Here is a 17,923-nt window from a genome sequence, read left to right as displayed (position 1 = left end):
GATTGGGTTTAAAAAAATAATATATATATGTAGCAACCAAAAAAGTGTTAACAAATCAAAATATATTTTTATATTCTTCAAAGTAGCCACCCTTTGCCTTGACGACAGCTTTGCACACTCTTGGCATTCTCTCAACCAGCTTCACCTGGACTGCTTTTCCAACAGTCTTGAAGGAGTTCCCATATATGCTGAGCACTTGTTGGCTGCTTTTCCTTCACTCTGCGGTCTAACTCATCCCAAACCATCTCACTTGGGTTGAGGTCGGGTGATTGTGGAGGCCAGGTCATCTGATGCAGCACTCCATCACTCTCCTTCTTGGTCAAATAGCCCTCACACAGCCTGGAGGTGTGTTGGGTCATTGTCCTGTTGAAAAACCAATGATAGTCCGACTAAGCGCAAACCAGATGGGATGGTGGATCGCTGCAGAATGCTGTGGTAGCCATGCTGGTTAAGTGTACCTTTAATTCTAAATAAATCACTGAGTGTCACCAGCAAAGCACCCCCACTCCATCACACTTCCTCCTCCATGCTTCACGGTGGGAACCACACATACGGAGATCATCCGTTCACCTACTCTGCATCTCACAAAGAACCAAAAATCTCGAATTTGGACTCAACAGACCAAAGGACAGATTTCCACTTGTCTAATGTCCATTGCTCATGTTTCTTGGCCTAAGCAAGTCTCTTATTATTATTGGTGTCCTTTTAGTAGTGGTTCCTTTGCAGTAATTCGACCATGAAGGCCTGAATCACACAGTCTCCTCTGAACAGTTGATGTTGAGATGTGTCTGCTACTTGAACTCTGTAAAGCATTTATTTGGGCTGCAATCTGAGGTGCAGTTAACTCTAATGAACTTATCCTCTGCAGCAGAGGTAACTCTGGGTCTTCCTTTCCTGTGGCGGTCCTCATGAGAGCCAGTTTCATCATAGCGTTTGATGGTTTTTGCAACTGCACTAGAAGAAACTTTCAAAGTTCTTGAAATATTTCGGATTGACTGACCTTCATGTCTTAAAGTAACGATGGACTGTTGTTTCTCTTTGCTCATTTGAGCTGTTCTTGCCATAATATGGACCTGGTCTTTTACCAAATAGGGCTATCTTCTGTATACCAGCCCTACCTTGTCACAGCACAACTGATTGGCTCAAACGCATTAAGAAGGAAAGAAATTCCACAAATTAACTTTTAACAAGGCACACCTGTTAATTGATATGCATTCCAGGTGACTACCTCATGAAGCTGGTTGAGAGAATGCCAAGAGTGTGTAAGCTGTCATCAAGGCAAAGGGTGGCTACTTTGAAGAATCTCAAGTATAAACTATATTTTGATTTGTTTAACACTTTTATTCTACAGTGTAGAAAATAGTAAAAATAATAAAAAACCCTTGAATAATTAGGTGTGTCCAAACTTTTCACTGGTACTATCAACTCTGTTATGTCACACATTGGTTTTACAGTATGTAGTAATATACCTTCTCATGCTTTCTATATATATATATATATATATATATATATATATATATATATATAGAGAGAGAGAGTTTTCTACCGTAAACTGGTTCAGAACTGGATTAGCAGAGTCTGGAGTTAGAGCAGGGCTGGAGCAAAAGCCTGCATTCTCAGTGGTTCTCAAGTAGGAGGAGCTGCACAGCTGGCATGTTTTGGTCCCTCTACTCACCACTAGAGGGCAGGGCACAGCCTGTATTGGACAGCTAAACTCGTCACATCACTTCAAGGCACAATATGTGAGATTACCATCCACCAGTAATGAAAAGTTCCGGGACGAAGTTTCCCCTGGGTACAGATCTAGGATCAGCTTCCGCTCCCCAATCCTAGCCTTAACCATTAGTGGGAAACATGCAAAACTGACCCAAGATCTGATTTAAAGGGCAACTACACCGAATGAAATAGCCTACCCTTTCTCATACCTTGTCATAACCCAAAAAATGACCAATGTTCCATTGTTTGTAGTCTCTAAATGGGTAGGAAACCATTTAAGACTATTGGGATGCATCTTAATGTGAAACAATTTGTGGTGATTTCCATCTAATGCATGATACCAGCTCACAAGGACTGGAAATTGATATCACATAAACCACCGTCTTGAACCAGAAATCTACACTCCATTATCAAAGTGGATCCTGTAGCTGTCACCAACATTCCATGTCATTTGTGGGATTGTTTTGGGATCCAGGGGCCAGTTCATCAGAACATTTAATCCATATCAAAATGGACCTGTGTTGTATAAAATTCTGTTACCCTAATCAGATTGGAAATTTTACGGTAAGGCCAAACAAAATTTTAGTTAGTTACTAGCCTAACGTTCCAACCGCTAGGCTACATGCCACCCAGTGGCCTATGTTTGTTAGCGGCAAGTGAAGCTACAGCGCAGAGCCCTTGTTAGAAAAATATGTCTTGAATGACCAAAATTGCTTCAAAATCAACTCTGTTATGTCACACATTGGTTTTACAGTATGTAGTAATATACCTTCTCATGCTTTCTCTTGTGTCCTTGTCACCACTGTATATATTTCTTTATTAACTTTAACCTATACTCCTCTCCCTCTTTTCACAGAATCTTTATACTGGCTGTTGTCACTCTTTTCCTTCTCCTCTTCTTTCCATCTCTCTCTCTCAGACTTTCGGACTCCTGCATGCCTTCTCTCTTTCTTCTTCCACATCAGATCCTCCTACCTCATCCTCTCAAGCTACCTCTCTATCTCTCTCCCTTTCTTTCCATCGCTACCTCTCCCTCTCTCTCTTTTTCTTTCCGTCGCTACCTCTCTATCTCTCTCTCTTTCTTTCCATCGTTACCTCTCTCTCTCCCCCTCTCTCCCCCCTGCTCTCTCGTTCCTCACTCACAGGCTACTTCTTCCAATCTCTACTATCTCATCTCCGGGTCCTCCTCCCTCTTGGCCTCCCCCTCGTTCCGCGCTCCTTGGGGGCGGCTCCGTCGGAGTGCAGGGCCTTCAGGGTCTTGGAGGCGGCGAGCGTCCAGTACTCCAGCTCGTTGAAGATGCGGTAGATCCAGAGCTTTAGCTGAAACGGGCCGCCGTTCACCGGACTACCTATCTACTCACGGGGGGGGGGGGGGGGGGGGAGAGACAGAGAGAGGGAGAGGAAGAGAGATGTGTTAGGACAGTGCTTCCCAATCTGTTCCCCGGAGAACCCGAGGGTGTCATGCCCTGACCTTAGAGATCCATGTTATTCTCTATGTTTGGTTAGATCAGGGTGTGAAACGGGTAGGAAATTCTATGTTTTTTGTTTCTTTGTTTTTGGGCCGAGTGTGGTTCCCAATCAGAGGCAGCTGTCTATCGTTGTCTCTGATTGGGAATCATACTTAGGCAGCCTGTTTTCCACCTGAGTTTGTGGAATCTTGTTTTCTGTTTAGTATCTGTGCCTGACAGGACTGTGCGCTTTCGTTTTTGCCTTTTGTATTTTGTTTAAGTGTTTTTTGAATAAAAGTATCATGAACACTTTCCACGCTGCGCTTTGGTCCACTCTTCCTACCACCAACGAGAGCCGTTACAGAGGGTTGTATATTTTTGTTCTAGCACTAGCACACCTGATTCAACTGGTGGACTAACTAACGCCTGGGATGTGCCCCATGAATAGATTAGGAAACACTGCACGAGAACATACAGTGGGGTCTGAAATTATTGACACCCTTGATAAAGATGATCAAACATGACTGTATAAAATAAATAATTAAAATACTGAGCTATATTATAACCGCAAAAAAAATGGGGAAAATACATTATTTTATAATAATACAATTGCTCAGAGAAAGAGACTTTGTTTTACAAGTAATATTTTTCCTCCAATGAGGAATGATCTTAGACCATTCCTCATTGATATCCTTCGTCTGCACTTATAAACTGCCCTCTTCTGTTCAAACCACAGGTTTTCAATGGTTTAGCAAGAGGGCGCCGACAGACATGGAAGCTCTGCTTCTAGCTCCTAAGCAACTTTGAAGTATTATGATTTTTTTGTGTGTTATTTATTACATTATCAGCCCAGAATGTTTTTTGTGTTATTACATACAGATGGAAATAATTTTTGGATATCAGCGCGGCGGTAACTCACCAGCATTACGACCAGGAATACAACTTTCCAGAATTGGATCCTTTGTTCGCGCACCCCCCAGGGCAATTTAACTTATCCCAGAGGCTGCTCCAAGACGCCACCGGTGGAGAAGAGGTATTCGGAGTGGACTTCTAGTTCGACTCAGGAAGCATGCACACCATCCACCGCTTCCGAGTATATTACTTGCTAATGTTCAGTCTCATGACAACAAAGTAGACGAGCTCAGGATGAGGATCTCCTTCCAGAGAGACATCAGGGACAAGGGCAAGACAACGGTAAGCCATTTAAGCATGTTAAACCTCACAAGACTGCCGGCCCAGACGCCATCCATAGACACATCCTCAGAGCATGCGCAGACCAGCTGGCTGGAGTGTTTACGGACATATTCAATCTCTCCATATCCCAGTCTGCTGTCCCAACTTGCTTCAAGATGTCCACCATTGTTCCTGTACCCAAGAAAGCAAAGGTAACTGAACTAAATTACTATCTCCCCGTAGCACTCACTAGAGGCTAGTTAACCTGTCTGGGCTAGAGGGCAGTATTTTCACGGCCGGATAAAAAATGTACCCGAATTAAACTGCTTACTCTTTCCCAGAAACAAGAATATGCATATTATTAGTAGATTTGGATAGAAAACACTCTGAAGTTTCTAAAACTGTTTGAATGGTGTCTGTGAGTATAACAGAACTCATATGGCAGGCAAAAACCTGAGAAAATTCCAAGCAGGAAGTGGCCTGTCTGCGAATTTGTAGTTCTTCTTTCTAGACCCTTTCGAAACTACAGTATCCCTGGGGTTACGTTGCACTTTCTAAGGCTTCCATTGGCTCTCTAAAGCCTTCAGAAAGCGGATTGAGGCGTCTCCTGTCTCTGGGCAGAGTATAGTAGGTCAGTTTGTCAGTGGTCTGCCCGGTGACTAAGAGATTGGAAATGCGCGGTCCCGCGACCATGCTGTTTTTTCTTTTCCTTTTTGAATGAATACACTATTGTCCGGTTGGAACATTATCGCAATTTTAAGAGAAAAATATAATAAAAATTGATTTTAAACAGCATTTGACATGCTTCTAAGTACGGTAATGGAACATTTAGACTTTTTTTGTCTCGATATGCGTTCGCGTGTTACCCTTTGGATAGTGACCTGAACGCACAAACAAAACAGAGGTATTTGGACATAACTATGGATTACTTGGAACAAAAACAACATTTCTTGTGGAAGTAGCAGTCCTGGGAGTGCATTCTGATGAAGATCAGCAAAGGTAATACCATTTTTCTAATAGTAATTCTGAGTTTAGTGTGCACCGAAGTTGGCGGGTGTCAAAATAGCTAGCCGTGATGGTTGAGCTATATACTCAGAATATTGCAAAATGTGCTTTCGCCGAAAAGCTATTTTAAAATCTGACATAGCGATTGCATAAAGGAGTTCTGTATCTATAATTCTTAAATAATTGTTATGTATTTTGTCAATGTTTATGGTGAGTAATTTAGTAAAGTCACCAGAAGTTTTGGGTGGGAATGCATGTTCTGAAAATCACACGCCAATGTAAAAAGCTGTTTTTGGATATAAATATGAACTTGATTGAACAAAACATGCATGTATTGTATAACATAATGTCCTAGGAGTGTCATCTGATGAAGATCATCAAAGGTTAGTGCTTCATTTAGCTGTGTTTTGGGTTTATGTGACATATATGCTTGCTTGGAAAATGGCTGTGTGATTATTTGTGGCTATGTACTCTCCTAACATAATCTAATGTTTTGCTTTCGCTGTAAAGCCTTTTTGAAATCGGACAATGGGGTTAGATTAACGAGAGCCTTGTCTTTAAAATGGTGTAAAATAGTCGTATGTTTGAAAAATTGAAATTATTGCATTTTTGAGGTTTTGTATTTCCCGCCACCCTCTTCCACTGGCTGTTGAATAGAGTGGGACGGCGACGTCCCACCTAGCCCATAGAAGTTAAGGATCATATCACCTCTACCTTACCTGACAACCTAGACCCACTTCAATTTGCATACCACCCCAATAGATGGACAGATAATGCAATCGCCATCGCACTGCACACTGCCCTATCCCATCTGGACAAGAAGAATACCTACGTCAGAAAGCTGTTCATTGACTATAGCTCAGTCTTCAACACCTTAGTACCCTCCAAGCTCATCATTAAGCTCGGGGCCCTGGGTCTGAACCCCGCTCTGTGCAACTGGGTCCTGGACTTCCTGACGGGCCACCCCCAGGTGGTGAAGGTAGGAAACAACACCTCCACTTTGCTGATCCTCAACACTGGGGCCCCACAAGGGTGCGTGCTCGGCCTTCTCCTGTATTCCATGTTCACCCATGACTGCGTGGCCACGCACGCCTCCAGCTCAATCATCAAGTTTGCAGACGACACAACAGCAGTAGGCCTGATTACCAACAATGACGAGACCACCTACAGGGAGGAGGTGAGGGTTCTGGCGGAGTGGTGCTAGGAAAATAACCTCTCCCTCAACGTCAACAAAATGAAGGAGCTGATCGTGGACTTCAGGAAACAGCAGAGGGAGCACGCCCCTATCCACATCGACGGGACCGCAGTGGAGAAGGTACGGCAACTGCACTGCCCGTAACCGCAGGGCTCTCCAGAGGGTGGTGCGGTCTGCCCAACACATCACCGGGGGCACACTACCTGCCCTCCAGGACACCTACAGCACCGATGTCACAGGAAGGCGAAAAAGATCATCAAGGACATCAACCATCCGAGCCACGGCCTGTTCACCCCCATATCATCCAGAAGGCAAGGTCAGTACAGGTGCATCAAAGCTGGGACCGAGAGACTGAAAAACAGCTTCTATCTCAAGCCCATCAGACTGTTAAATAGCAATCACTAGCCAGCTACTACCCGGTTACTCAACCCAGCACCTTAGAGGCTGCTGCCCTATATACATAGACTTGGAATCACTGGTCACTTTAATAATTGAACACTAGTAACTTTAATAATGTTTACATAATGCTTTACTCATCTCATATGTATATACTGTATTTTATTCTACTGTATTTTAGTCAATGCCACTCCTACATTGCTCGTCCTAATATTTACACTACCGTTCGAAAGTTTGGGGTCACTTAGAAATGTCCTGGTTCTTGAAAGAAAATGTAAAAAAATGTGTCCATTAAAATAACATCAAATTGATAACAAATACAGTGTAGACATTGTTAATGTTGTAAATGACTATGAAAACGGCAGATTTTTATGGAATATCTACATAGGCGTACAGAGGCCCATCACCAGCAACCATCACTCTTGTGTTCCAATGGCACGTTGTTAGCTAATCCAAGTTCATCATTTTAAAAGGCTATTTGATTATTAGAAAACCCTTTTGCAATTATGTTACCACAGTTGAAAAGTGTTGTCCTGATTAAAGAAGAAATAAAACTGGCCTTCTTTACACTAGTTGAGTATCTGGAGCATCAGCATTTGTGGGTTCGATTAAAGGCTCAAAATGGCCAGAAACAAAGCACTTTCTTCTGAAACTCGACAGTCTATTCTTGTTCTGAGAAATCAAGGCTATTCCATGTGAGAAATTGCCAAGAAACTGAAGATCTCGTACAACGCTGTGTACTACTCCCTTCACAGAACAGCACAAACTGGCTCTAACCAGAATAGAAAGAGGAGTGGGAGGCCCCGGTGCACAACTGAGCAAGAGGACAAGTACATTAGAGTATCTAGTTTGAGAAACAGACGCCTCACAAGTCCTCAACTGGCAGATTCATTAAATAGTACCAGCAAAACACCAGTCTCAACATCAACAGTGAAGAGGCAACTCCGGGATGCTAGCCTTCTAGGCAGAGTTGCAAAGAAAAAGCCATATCTCAGACTGGCCAATAAAAAGAAAAGATTAAGATGGGCTAAAGAACACATACACTGGACAGAGGAAGATTGGAAAAAAGTGTTATGGACAGACAAATCTAAGTTTGAGGTGTTCGGATCACAAAGATGAACATTTGTGAGATGGTGGAGGCAATGTGATGGTCTGGGGGTGCTTTCGTGGTGGTAAAGTGGGAGATTTGTACAGGGTAGAAGGGATCTTGAAGAAGGAAGGCTGTCACTCCATTTTGCAATGCCATGCCATACCCTGTGGATGGCGCTTAATTGGAGCCAATTTCCTCCTACAGCAGGACAACGACCCAAAGCACAGCTCCAAACTATGCAAGAACTATTTAGGGAAGAGGCAGTCAGCTGGTTTACTGTCTATAATGGAGTGGCCAGCACAGTCACCAGATCTCAACCCTATTGAGCTGCTGTGGGAGCAGCTTGACCATATGGTACGTAAGAAGTGCCCATCAAGCCAATCCAACTTGTGGGAGGTGCTTCAGGAAGCATGGGGTGAAATCTCTTCAGATTACTTCAACAAATTGACAACTAGAATGCCAAAGGTCTGCAAGGCTGTAATTGCTGCAAATGGAGGATTCTTTGACTAAAGCAAAGTTTGAAGGACACAACTATTTCAATTAAAAATCCTTATTTATAACCTTGTCAACGTCTTGACTATATTTCCTATTCATTTTGTAACTCATTTCATGTATGTTTTCATGGAAAACAAGGAAATGTCTAAGTGACCCCAAACCTTTTAACGGCAGTGTATACATTTCTTAATTCCTGTCAGGGTTTTCGGAAAGATCGGACCAATACGCAGCGTGATCGTAGTTCCACATCTTTTATTCAATAGTGAAACTAAATGCAATAAACAATAAACAGGGAATACAAAATAAGAAAGCTGTGACGCAGAGCAGGCATACACTACTCACAAAATTAATCACCCACAAACACCAGTGAGACAAACATCAACTTAAATATGGCCTCCAATTAGAGACAACGACAAACAGCTGCCTCTAATTGGAGGTCATGCCAAACAAAAACTAATCTAGAAATACAAAAACTAGAAACTAAACATAGAAATACACAAAACAGACAAACACCCCCTGTCACGCCCTGACCTAGAAAATAACAACTTACTATGGTCAGGACGTGACAGTACCCCCCCCCCCCCCCCTCAAAGGTGCGGACCCCGACCGTACCTACAAAACCAAAAAAACTAAACAACAAACCCCCCCCCCAAAAAAACCACAACACAAAGGGAGGGTAGGGTGGGTGACAAATGTCTATGGCGGCGGCTCTGGTTCCGGGCGCAGTACCCCCACCGCCCGCTGATCCCCCCGCTTCTGTATGTCCAGAGGAACCAGACCATGGATCATCGTCGGAGGCATCGGACCGCCAACCGCCGCTGAAGACTCTGGGCTAAAGGCCGCCGCTGAAGACTCTGGGCTAAAGGCCGCCGCTGAAGACTCTGGGCTGCAGACCGCCGCTGAAGGCTCTGGGCTATAGACCGCCGCTGAAGGCTCTGGGCTATAGACCGCCGCTAAAGGCTCTGGGTTGCAGACCGCCTCTGAAGGCTCTGGGTTGCGCCGCCTCGGGCCGGGGCAGACCGCCTCTGGGCTGCAGACCTCCGCTGAAGGCTCTGGGCTGTAGACCTCCGCTGAAGGCTCTGGGCTGAGGAGCGTCGCTGGAGGCTCTGGGCTGAGGAGCGTCGCTGGAGGCTCTGGGCTGCAGACCTCCGCTGAAGGCTCTGGGTTGCAGACCACTGCTGAAGGCTCTGGATTGCAGACCACCGCTGAAGGCTCTGGGCTGAGAAGCGGCGCTGGAGGCTCCGGGCTGAGGAGCGTCGCTGGAGGCTCCGGGCTGAGGAGCGTCGCTGGAGGCTCTGAGCTGAGGAGCGTCGCTGGAGGCTCTGGGCTGCAGACCTCCGCTGAAGGCTCTGGGTTGCAGACCACCGCTGAAGGCTCTGGATTGCAGACCACCGCTGAAGGCTCTGGGCTGAGAAGCGTCGCTGGAGGCTCCGGGCTGAGGAGCGTCGCTGGAGGCTCCGGGCTGAGGAGCGTCGCTGGAGGCCTGATGCGTGGGACTGGCATAGGAGGCGCCAGACTAGTAACACGCACCTCAGGGTGAGTGCGGGGAGCAGGAACAGGACACCCCGGACTGGGCAGGTGCACTGGAGGCCTGATGCGTGGGACTGGCATAGGAGGCGCCAGACTAGTAACACGCACCTCAGGGCGAGTGCGGGGAGCAGGAACAGGACACCCCGGACTGGGCAGGCGCACTGGAGGCCTGATGCGTGGGACTGACAGCAGGCGCCAGACTAGTAACACGCACCTCAGGGCGAGTGCGAGGAGGAGGCACAGGACGTACTGGGCTCCGGAGGCGCAGGATAACCTGGACCGAAGAGACGCACTGGAGACCAGATACGCTGAACTTCGACCTGGCTGACGGCCAACTCTAGCACGGCAACGGTGAGGAGCTTGCACCGAGCGCACCGGGCTGTGAGTGCGCACTGACGACACAGTGTGCACCACCGCATAAGCAGGTGCTTGCTCGGTAACTCGCTCCCCACGGTAAGCACAGGGAGTTGGCTCAGGTCTTAAAATCGCCTTAGCCAATCTGCCCGTGTGCCCCCCCAAAAAAAATGTTTGGTGCTGCCTCTCGTCCTTGCCTCTTGGTGGATATCGCGCCTCAAAGTATCGCCGCTCTGCTCTTGCTGCCCCGATCTCCTCCTTCGGACGGCGATACTCCCCAGCCTGCCTCCAGGGTCCTTTGCCATCCAGGATTTCCTCCCACGTCCACGACTCCCGCTGCTCCACACCACGCTGCTTGGTCCTTGGTTGGTGGGTGATTCTGTCAGGGCTTTCGGAAGGATCGGACCAATACGCAGCGTGATCGTAGTTCCACATCTTTTATTCAATAGTGAAACTAAATGCAATAAACAGGGAATACAAAATAAGAAAGCCGTGACGCAGAGCAGGCATACACTACTCACAAAAGGAATCACCCACAAACACCAGTGAGACAAACATCAACTTAAATATGGCCTCCAATTAGAGACAACGACAAACAGCTGCCTCTAATTGGAGGTCATGCCAAACAAAAACTAATCTAGAAATACAAAAACTAGAAACTAAACATAGAAATACACAAAACAGACAAACACCCCCTGTCACGCCCTGACCTACTCTACCATAGAAAATAACAACTTACTGTGGTCAGGACGTGACAATTCCATTCTTTTACTTTTAGATTTGTGTGTATTGTTGTGAATTGTTAGATACTACTGCACTGTTGGACCTAGGAACACAAGCATTTCGCTAAACTTGCAATAACATTTGGTAAAAATGTGTATGTGACCAATACAATTTGATTTGATTTGCGTTTCAAGTCCGGAGACTGAGATGGCCATTGCAAAATGTTGATTTTATGGCCAATTTAAGAATTTATTTGTGGATTTTTATGTGTGCTTGGGATTATTGTCTTGCTGGAAGATCCACTTGTGGCCAAATTTCAGCCTCCTGGCAGAGGCAACCAAGTTTTGGGCTAAAATACTGGGTAAAGATAATGATGCTGTTGACCTTAACAAGTGCCCCAGGACCAGTGGAAGCAAAATAGCCCCATAACATCAAAGATCCACCACCATATTTTACAGTAGGTATGGGATTTTCTGCTCATATATTCTCATTTCGATGCCAACCCCACCACTGGTGTGCGTGGCCAAAGAGCTCTATTTTCATGTCATCCAGCAAATGTCCAACAAATTGCCACTTGGATTGGAGCCACTGCTTTGGTCAGATTACATGAAAATGAGGTCTTTGGCCACGCACACCAGTGCTGCAAGTGGATCTTCCAGCAAGACAATTACCCCAAGCACACATCAAAATCACGTTGACTCGGTACCGGTACCCCCTTTATTTTGCCTCGTTACTGTTATTTTACTGTTACTCTATTCTTTTTTTACTTTAGTTTATTTAGTAAATATTTTCTTAACTCCAATTTTTCTTGAAACTGCATTGTTAGTTAAGGGCTTGTAAGTAAGCATTTCACAGGAAGGTCTATCTACAACTGTTGTATTCGGCGCATGTGACAAATAAAATGTGATTTGATATGAAAATCCACAGAAATTGTTAATTGGCCGTAAAATTGTCCGTAATACTATGGCTGACCCTGTAAAACAACACATTTCACCCCACCTATCTGGTGTGACAATATAAAAAATTCCACTGTTACTGTGCCTCATCCACTCCAAACCCTCATATTGTTTCCAACAGAGCAACACCTGTGAAGTGCCTTTATAAATGCAGAAAGTTATGTCTCCGGACTTGAAACCCATTGAAAACCTGTGGTTTGAATTGAAGGGGGCAGTCCACAAGAGCAGACAAAGAATATCTAAGATCTGGAAGGATTCTGTATGGAGGAATAGTCTAAGATCCCTCCCAATGTGTTCTCCAATTTATAAAACATTTTTGAAAAGGTTAAGTGCTGTTATCGTCATAAGGTGAGGTTTTGAAAGGTTTTGAAAAAGTGGTGTCAAAAATGTTGAAACCTACCTTTTTAAAATAATAAAATGTCTCTTGTTACACAAACTATTTCTCTGAGCAATTGTATTAGTATAAAGTAATATAATTTCCCAATTTCTTTTAGCATAATATATAGCTCAGTGTTTGAATTACTTATTTTATACAGCCATTATTGCTCATCTATATTAAGGGTGTCAATAATTTTAGACCCCATTGTATATACAGTTGAAGTCGGAAATTTACATACACTTAGGTTGTAGTCATTAAAGCTTATTTTTAAACCACTCCACAAATTTCATGATAACAAACTATAGTTTTGGCAAGTCAATTAGGATATCTACTTTGTGCATGACACAAGTAATTTTTCCAACAATTATTTACAGACAGAATATTTCACTGTATCACAATTCCAGTGGATCAGAAGTTTACATACACTAAGTTGACTGTGCCTTTAAACAGCTTGGAAAATTCCAGAAAAGTGATGTCATTGCTTTAGAAGCTTCTGATAGGCTAATTGACATAATTTGAGTCAATTGGAGGTGCACATGTGGATGTATTTCAAGGCCTACCTTCAAACTCAGTGCCTTTTTGCTTGACATCATGGGAAAATCAAAAGAAATCAGCCAAGAACTCAGAAAAAAAATTGTAGACCTCCACAAGTCTGGTTCATCCTTGGGAGCAATTTCCAAACGCCTGAAGGTACCACATTCATCTGTACAAACAATAGTACGCAAGTATAAACACCATGGGACCACGCAGCCATCATACCGCTCAGGAAGGAGACATGTTCTGTCTCCTAGAGATGAACGTATTTTGGTGCGAAAAGTGCAAATCAATCCCAGAACAACAGCAAAGGACCTTGTGAAGATGCTGGAGGAAACAGGTACAAAAGTATCTATATCCACAGTAAAACGAGTCAGCTCAGGCCGCTCAGCAAGGAAGACTACACTGCTCCAAAACCACCATAAAAAAGCCAGGCTACGGTTTGCAACTGCACATGGGGACAAAGATCGTACTTTTTGGAGAAATGTCCTCTGGTCTGATGAAACAAAAATGGAACTGTTTGGCCATAATGACCATCGTTATGTTTGGAGGAAAAAGGGGGAGGCTTGCAAGCCGAAGAACACCATCCCAACCGTGAAGCACGGGGGCAGCAGCATCATGTTGTGGGGGTGCTTTGCTGCAGGAAGGACTGGTGCACTTCACAAAATAGATGGCATCATGAGGATGGAAAATGATGTGGATATATTGAAGCAACATCTCAAGACATCAGTCAGGAAGTTAAAGCTTGGTCGCAAATGAGTCTTCCAAATGGACAATGACCCCAAGCATACTTCCAAAGTTGTGGCAAAATGGCTTAAGGACAACAAAGTCAAGGTATTGGAGTGGCCATCACAAAGCCCTGACCTCAATCCCATAGAAAATGTGTGGGCAGAACTGAAAAAGCGTGTGCAGGCAAGGAGGCCTACAAAACTGTGTCACAGTCGTCGTAAGAATGGGACCAAAACGCAGTGGGGATATGAATACTCATCTTCTTTTATTTGATGAAAAACAAAACAAAACACTATTATCAAAAACAACAATGAAAAACAGTCCTGTGAGGCTCACAGCTATACACGGAACAACTACCCACAAAACCCATGGAAAAAACACCCCTGCTAAATAGGACTGTAACGCCCTGGCCATAGAGAGGGGTTTTTTGTTCTTTATTTTGGTTAGGCCAGGGTGTTACATTGGGTGGGCGTTCTATGTTCCTTTCTCTATGTTTTTGTATTTCTTTGTTTTGGGCCGTGTGTGGCTCCCAATCAGGTACAGCTGAAGCTCGTTGTTGCTGATTGGGAGTCACACATAAGGAGCATGTTTTTCCTTTGAGTTTTGTGGGTAATTGTTTCTGTTTTGAGTATTTTCCTAACAGGACTGTTTGCTGTCGTTTTTGTTCATTTTTTTAGTGTTCTCTTGTTTTTTAATTAAAATTCTAATGATGAACACATCCTCTGCTGCACCTTGGTCTAATTCTGACGACGGCCGTTACAGAATTACCCACCAACAACGGACCAAGCAGCGGAGGAAGGAGCAGCACAAGGAGAGGCACCAGGAGAAAAGCTATCTGGAGTCGTGGATTTGGGAGGAAATCCTGGACGGGAAAGGACCATGGGCACAAGCTGGGGATTATCGCCGCCCGCAGTGGGAGATCGAGGCGGCGAGAGCTGAGAGGCGCTGGTATGAGGAAAGGGAGCGCAACGGACACGGGAGGCAGCCCCCCAAAAAAGTTGGGCGGGGCACACGGGGAGATTGGCGGAGTCAGGCGGTAGACCTGAGCCAACTCCCCGTGCTTACCGGAAGCAGCGTGGTACTGGTAAGACACCGTGTTATGCTGTGGAGCGCACGGTGTCCCCAGTGCCCGTTCAAAGCCCGGTGCGCTACATACCAGACCCCACAAGTGCCATGCGAGTGCAGGCATCGAGCCAGGGCGGATGGTGCCAGCTCAGCGCGTCTGGTCTCCAGTGCGCCTCCTCGGTCCAGGTTATCCTGCGCCGGCATTGCGCACTGTGTCTCCAGAGCGCTGGGAGGGTCCAGTTCGCCCAATGCCTGCTCTCTGCCCGTGCCGGGCCAAAGTGGGCATTCAGCCTGGAGTGTGGGTAAAGAGCGTCCGTACCAGAACTCCAGTGCTCCCCCACAGCCCGGTTTATCCTGTGCCTCCTCCTCGGACCAGGCCTCCAGTGGGTCTCCCCATCCTGGTCAGTCCTGTGCCTGCTCCACGGACCAGGTCTCCAGTGGGTCTCCCCATCCTGGTCCGTCCTGTGCCACCTCCCAGGACTAGGCCTCCAGTGGGTCTCCCCATCCTGGTCCGTCCTGTGCCACCTCCCAGGACTAGGCCTCCAGCTGGTCTCGCCAGTCCGGAGCTGCCAGAGCTGCCCGCCAGTCCGGAGCCGCCAGAGCCGGCCGCCAGTCAGGAGCCGCCAGAGCCGCCTGCCAGTCAGGAGCCGCCAGAGCCGCCCGCCTGTCCGGAGCCGCCAGAGCCACCCGCCTGTCCGAAGCTGCCAGAGCCGCCCGCCTGTCCAGAGCAGTCAGAGCCGCCCGCCAGCCCGATGAGTCCTGTGCCTACGCCTAGGGCCAGGCCTCTGTCATGTCTCCCCAGCCTGGTGAGTCCTGTGCCTGTGCCCACGGCCAGGCCTCCATCATGTCTCCCCAGCCTGGTGAATCCTGGGCCAGAGCCGCCCGCCAGCCCGGAGCCGCCGGAGCCGCCAGAGCCACCCGCCAGACTGGTGAGTCCTGTGCCTGCGCCCATGGCCAGGCCTCCTTCATATCTCCCCAGCCTGGTGAATCCTGGGTCAGTGCCGCCGGAGCCGCCAGGGACGCCCGCCAGCCGGGCGCAACCAGGGTCGCCCGCCAACCGGGTGCAGCCATCGCCGCCCGCCAGCCGGGTGCAGCCATCGCCGCCCGCCAGCCGGGCGCGGCCATCGCCGCCCGTCAGCCGGGCACAGCCATCGCCCCCCGCCAGCTGGGCGCAACCAGGGTCGCCCGCCAGCCAGGCACAACCATCACCGCTCGCCAGCCGGGCGCAACCAGGGTCGCCCGCCAGCCAGGCGCAGCCAACGCCGCCCGCCAGCCAGGCGCAGTCAGGGTCGCCCACCAGACCTTCGGCGCGGCCAGGTGCGCCACCTAAGAGGGCGACGCCAACGGTGGAGCAGAGGCCACGTCCCGCACCTGAGCCACCGCCGTAAGAAGGCCCACCCGGACCCTCCCCTTCAGAGTCAGGTTTTGCGGCCAGAGTCCGCACCTTTGGGGGGGGGGGGGGGGGTACTGTAACGCCCTGGCCATAGAGAGGGGTTTTTTGTTCTTTATTTTGGTTAGGCCAGGGTGTTACATTGGCTGGGCGTTCTATGTTCCTTTCTCTATGTTTTTGTATTTCTTTGTTTTGGGCCGTGTGGCTCCCAATCAGGCACAGCTGAAGCTCATTGTTGCTGATTGGGAGTCACACATAAGGAGCATGTTTTTCCTTTGGGTTTTGTGGGTAATTGTTTCTGTTTTGAGTATTTTCCTAACAGGACTGTTTGCTGTCGTTTTTGTTCATTTTTGTAGTGTTCTCGTGTTTTTTGAATTAAAATTCTAATGATGAACACATCCTCTGCTGCACCTTGGTCTAATTCTGACGACGGCCGTTACAAGGACCTTCAATTAGAGGCAATGAGTAACAGCTGCACCCAATTGAAGGTCAGCCCAATAAACTAAACATAGAAATATAAGAACTAGAACAAACATAGAAATATATTAACATAGATCATAACCCAAAAAACCCCGAAACACACAAAACAAACACACCCCTGCCACGTCCTGACCATCTACAATAACAAAATGACCCCTTTTCTGGTCAGGACGTGACAGTACCCCCCTCCCCAAATGTGCAGACACCGAATGCACCTTAACCATAAGACAAACAAAAACCCCACAACAAAAAAACCAAAACTACAGGGAGGGAAGGGAGGGTGGCCACCATCACCGACGGTTCCTGTGCAAACACCCCCCCTTCCCCAATACTGCCCCCTACGGAGGTGGCTCTGGTTCTGGCTCTAGTCCCCAACCTAACCTGTCCACCCCCGCTGAAGGCTCAGGGCTAAGGCGTGTCGCTGGAGACCTCGGGCTGAGGCGTGTCTCTGGAGACCTCGGGCTGAGGCGTGTCTCTGGAGACCTCGGACTGGAGGGCGACTCTGGCTGCGCCGGTTCCGGACTGGAGGGCGACTGGCTGTGCCGGTTCCGGACTGGAGGGCGACTCTGGATGCGCCGGTTCCGGACTGGAGGGCGACTCTGGCTGCGCCGGTTCCGGACTGGAGGGCGACTCTGGCTGCGCCGGTTCCGGACTGGAGGGCGACTGTGGGCCGTCTCTGTCGGTTCCGGACTGTGGGCCGTCTCTGTCGGTTCCGGACTGTAGGACGTCGCCGGAAGCACTGGACGGGGCACTGTCGTCGGAAGCTCTAGACGGGCCACTGTCGCCGGAAGCTCTAGACGGGGCACTGTCGCCGAAAGCTCTAGACGGGGACTGCACATTAAAGGCCTGGTGCGTGGGGCTGGCTTTGGAGACACCAGACTAGGGACGCGCACCACAGGGCTAGTGCGAGGAGCAGGAACAGGACGTACTGGACCGGACAGGTGCACTAAAGGCCTGTTGCGTAGGGCTGGCTTTGGAAGTGCCAGACTAGGGACACGCACCTCAGGGCTAGTGCGAGGAGCAGGAACAGGATACACCGGGTCTTGAACACGCACTGGAGGTCTGGAGCGCACAGCCTGCACAACCCGTCCTGGCTGGATTGTTACTGTAGCCCGGCACGGGAGGAGTGCTGGCACAGGGCGAACTGGGCTGTGCTGAGGCAAGATGGCTGCCGTGTGTAGCGCAGGCACAGGGTAGCCTGGGCCCAGGGGACGCACTGGTGGCCAGATGTATTGCGCAGGCATACTTCTCCCTGGCTGGATGCC

At 47.8% G+C, this 17,923-nt stretch overlaps 1 protein-coding gene across 1 annotated transcript in view; it reads right to left on the bottom strand.

Annotated features, from left to right (window-relative positions):
• The window catches only part of LOC106609956 (uncharacterized), a 30,339-nt gene that overhangs the window by 1,202 nt on the left and 11,214 nt on the right, over window positions 1–17,923 (bottom strand). The window contains exon 3 of the mRNA XM_014209025.3: window positions 1–3,069. This exon is cut by the window's left edge and continues 1,202 nt beyond it. Coding sequence (XP_014064500.1) covers window positions 2,887–3,069 — 183 coding nt within the window. The 3' untranslated portion in view covers window positions 1–2,886. The remainder of the gene's footprint in view (window positions 3,070–17,923) is intronic.

This window comes from Salmo salar, chromosome 08 (genome assembly GCF_965601325.2).
Source record: "Salmo salar chromosome 08, fSalSal1, whole genome shotgun sequence".
Lineage (NCBI taxonomy): Eukaryota > Metazoa > Chordata > Actinopteri > Salmoniformes > Salmonidae > Salmo > Salmo salar.
The sequence above is the reverse complement of the archived record's forward strand: the minus strand, read 5'-3'. Positions and strand labels throughout refer to the sequence as shown.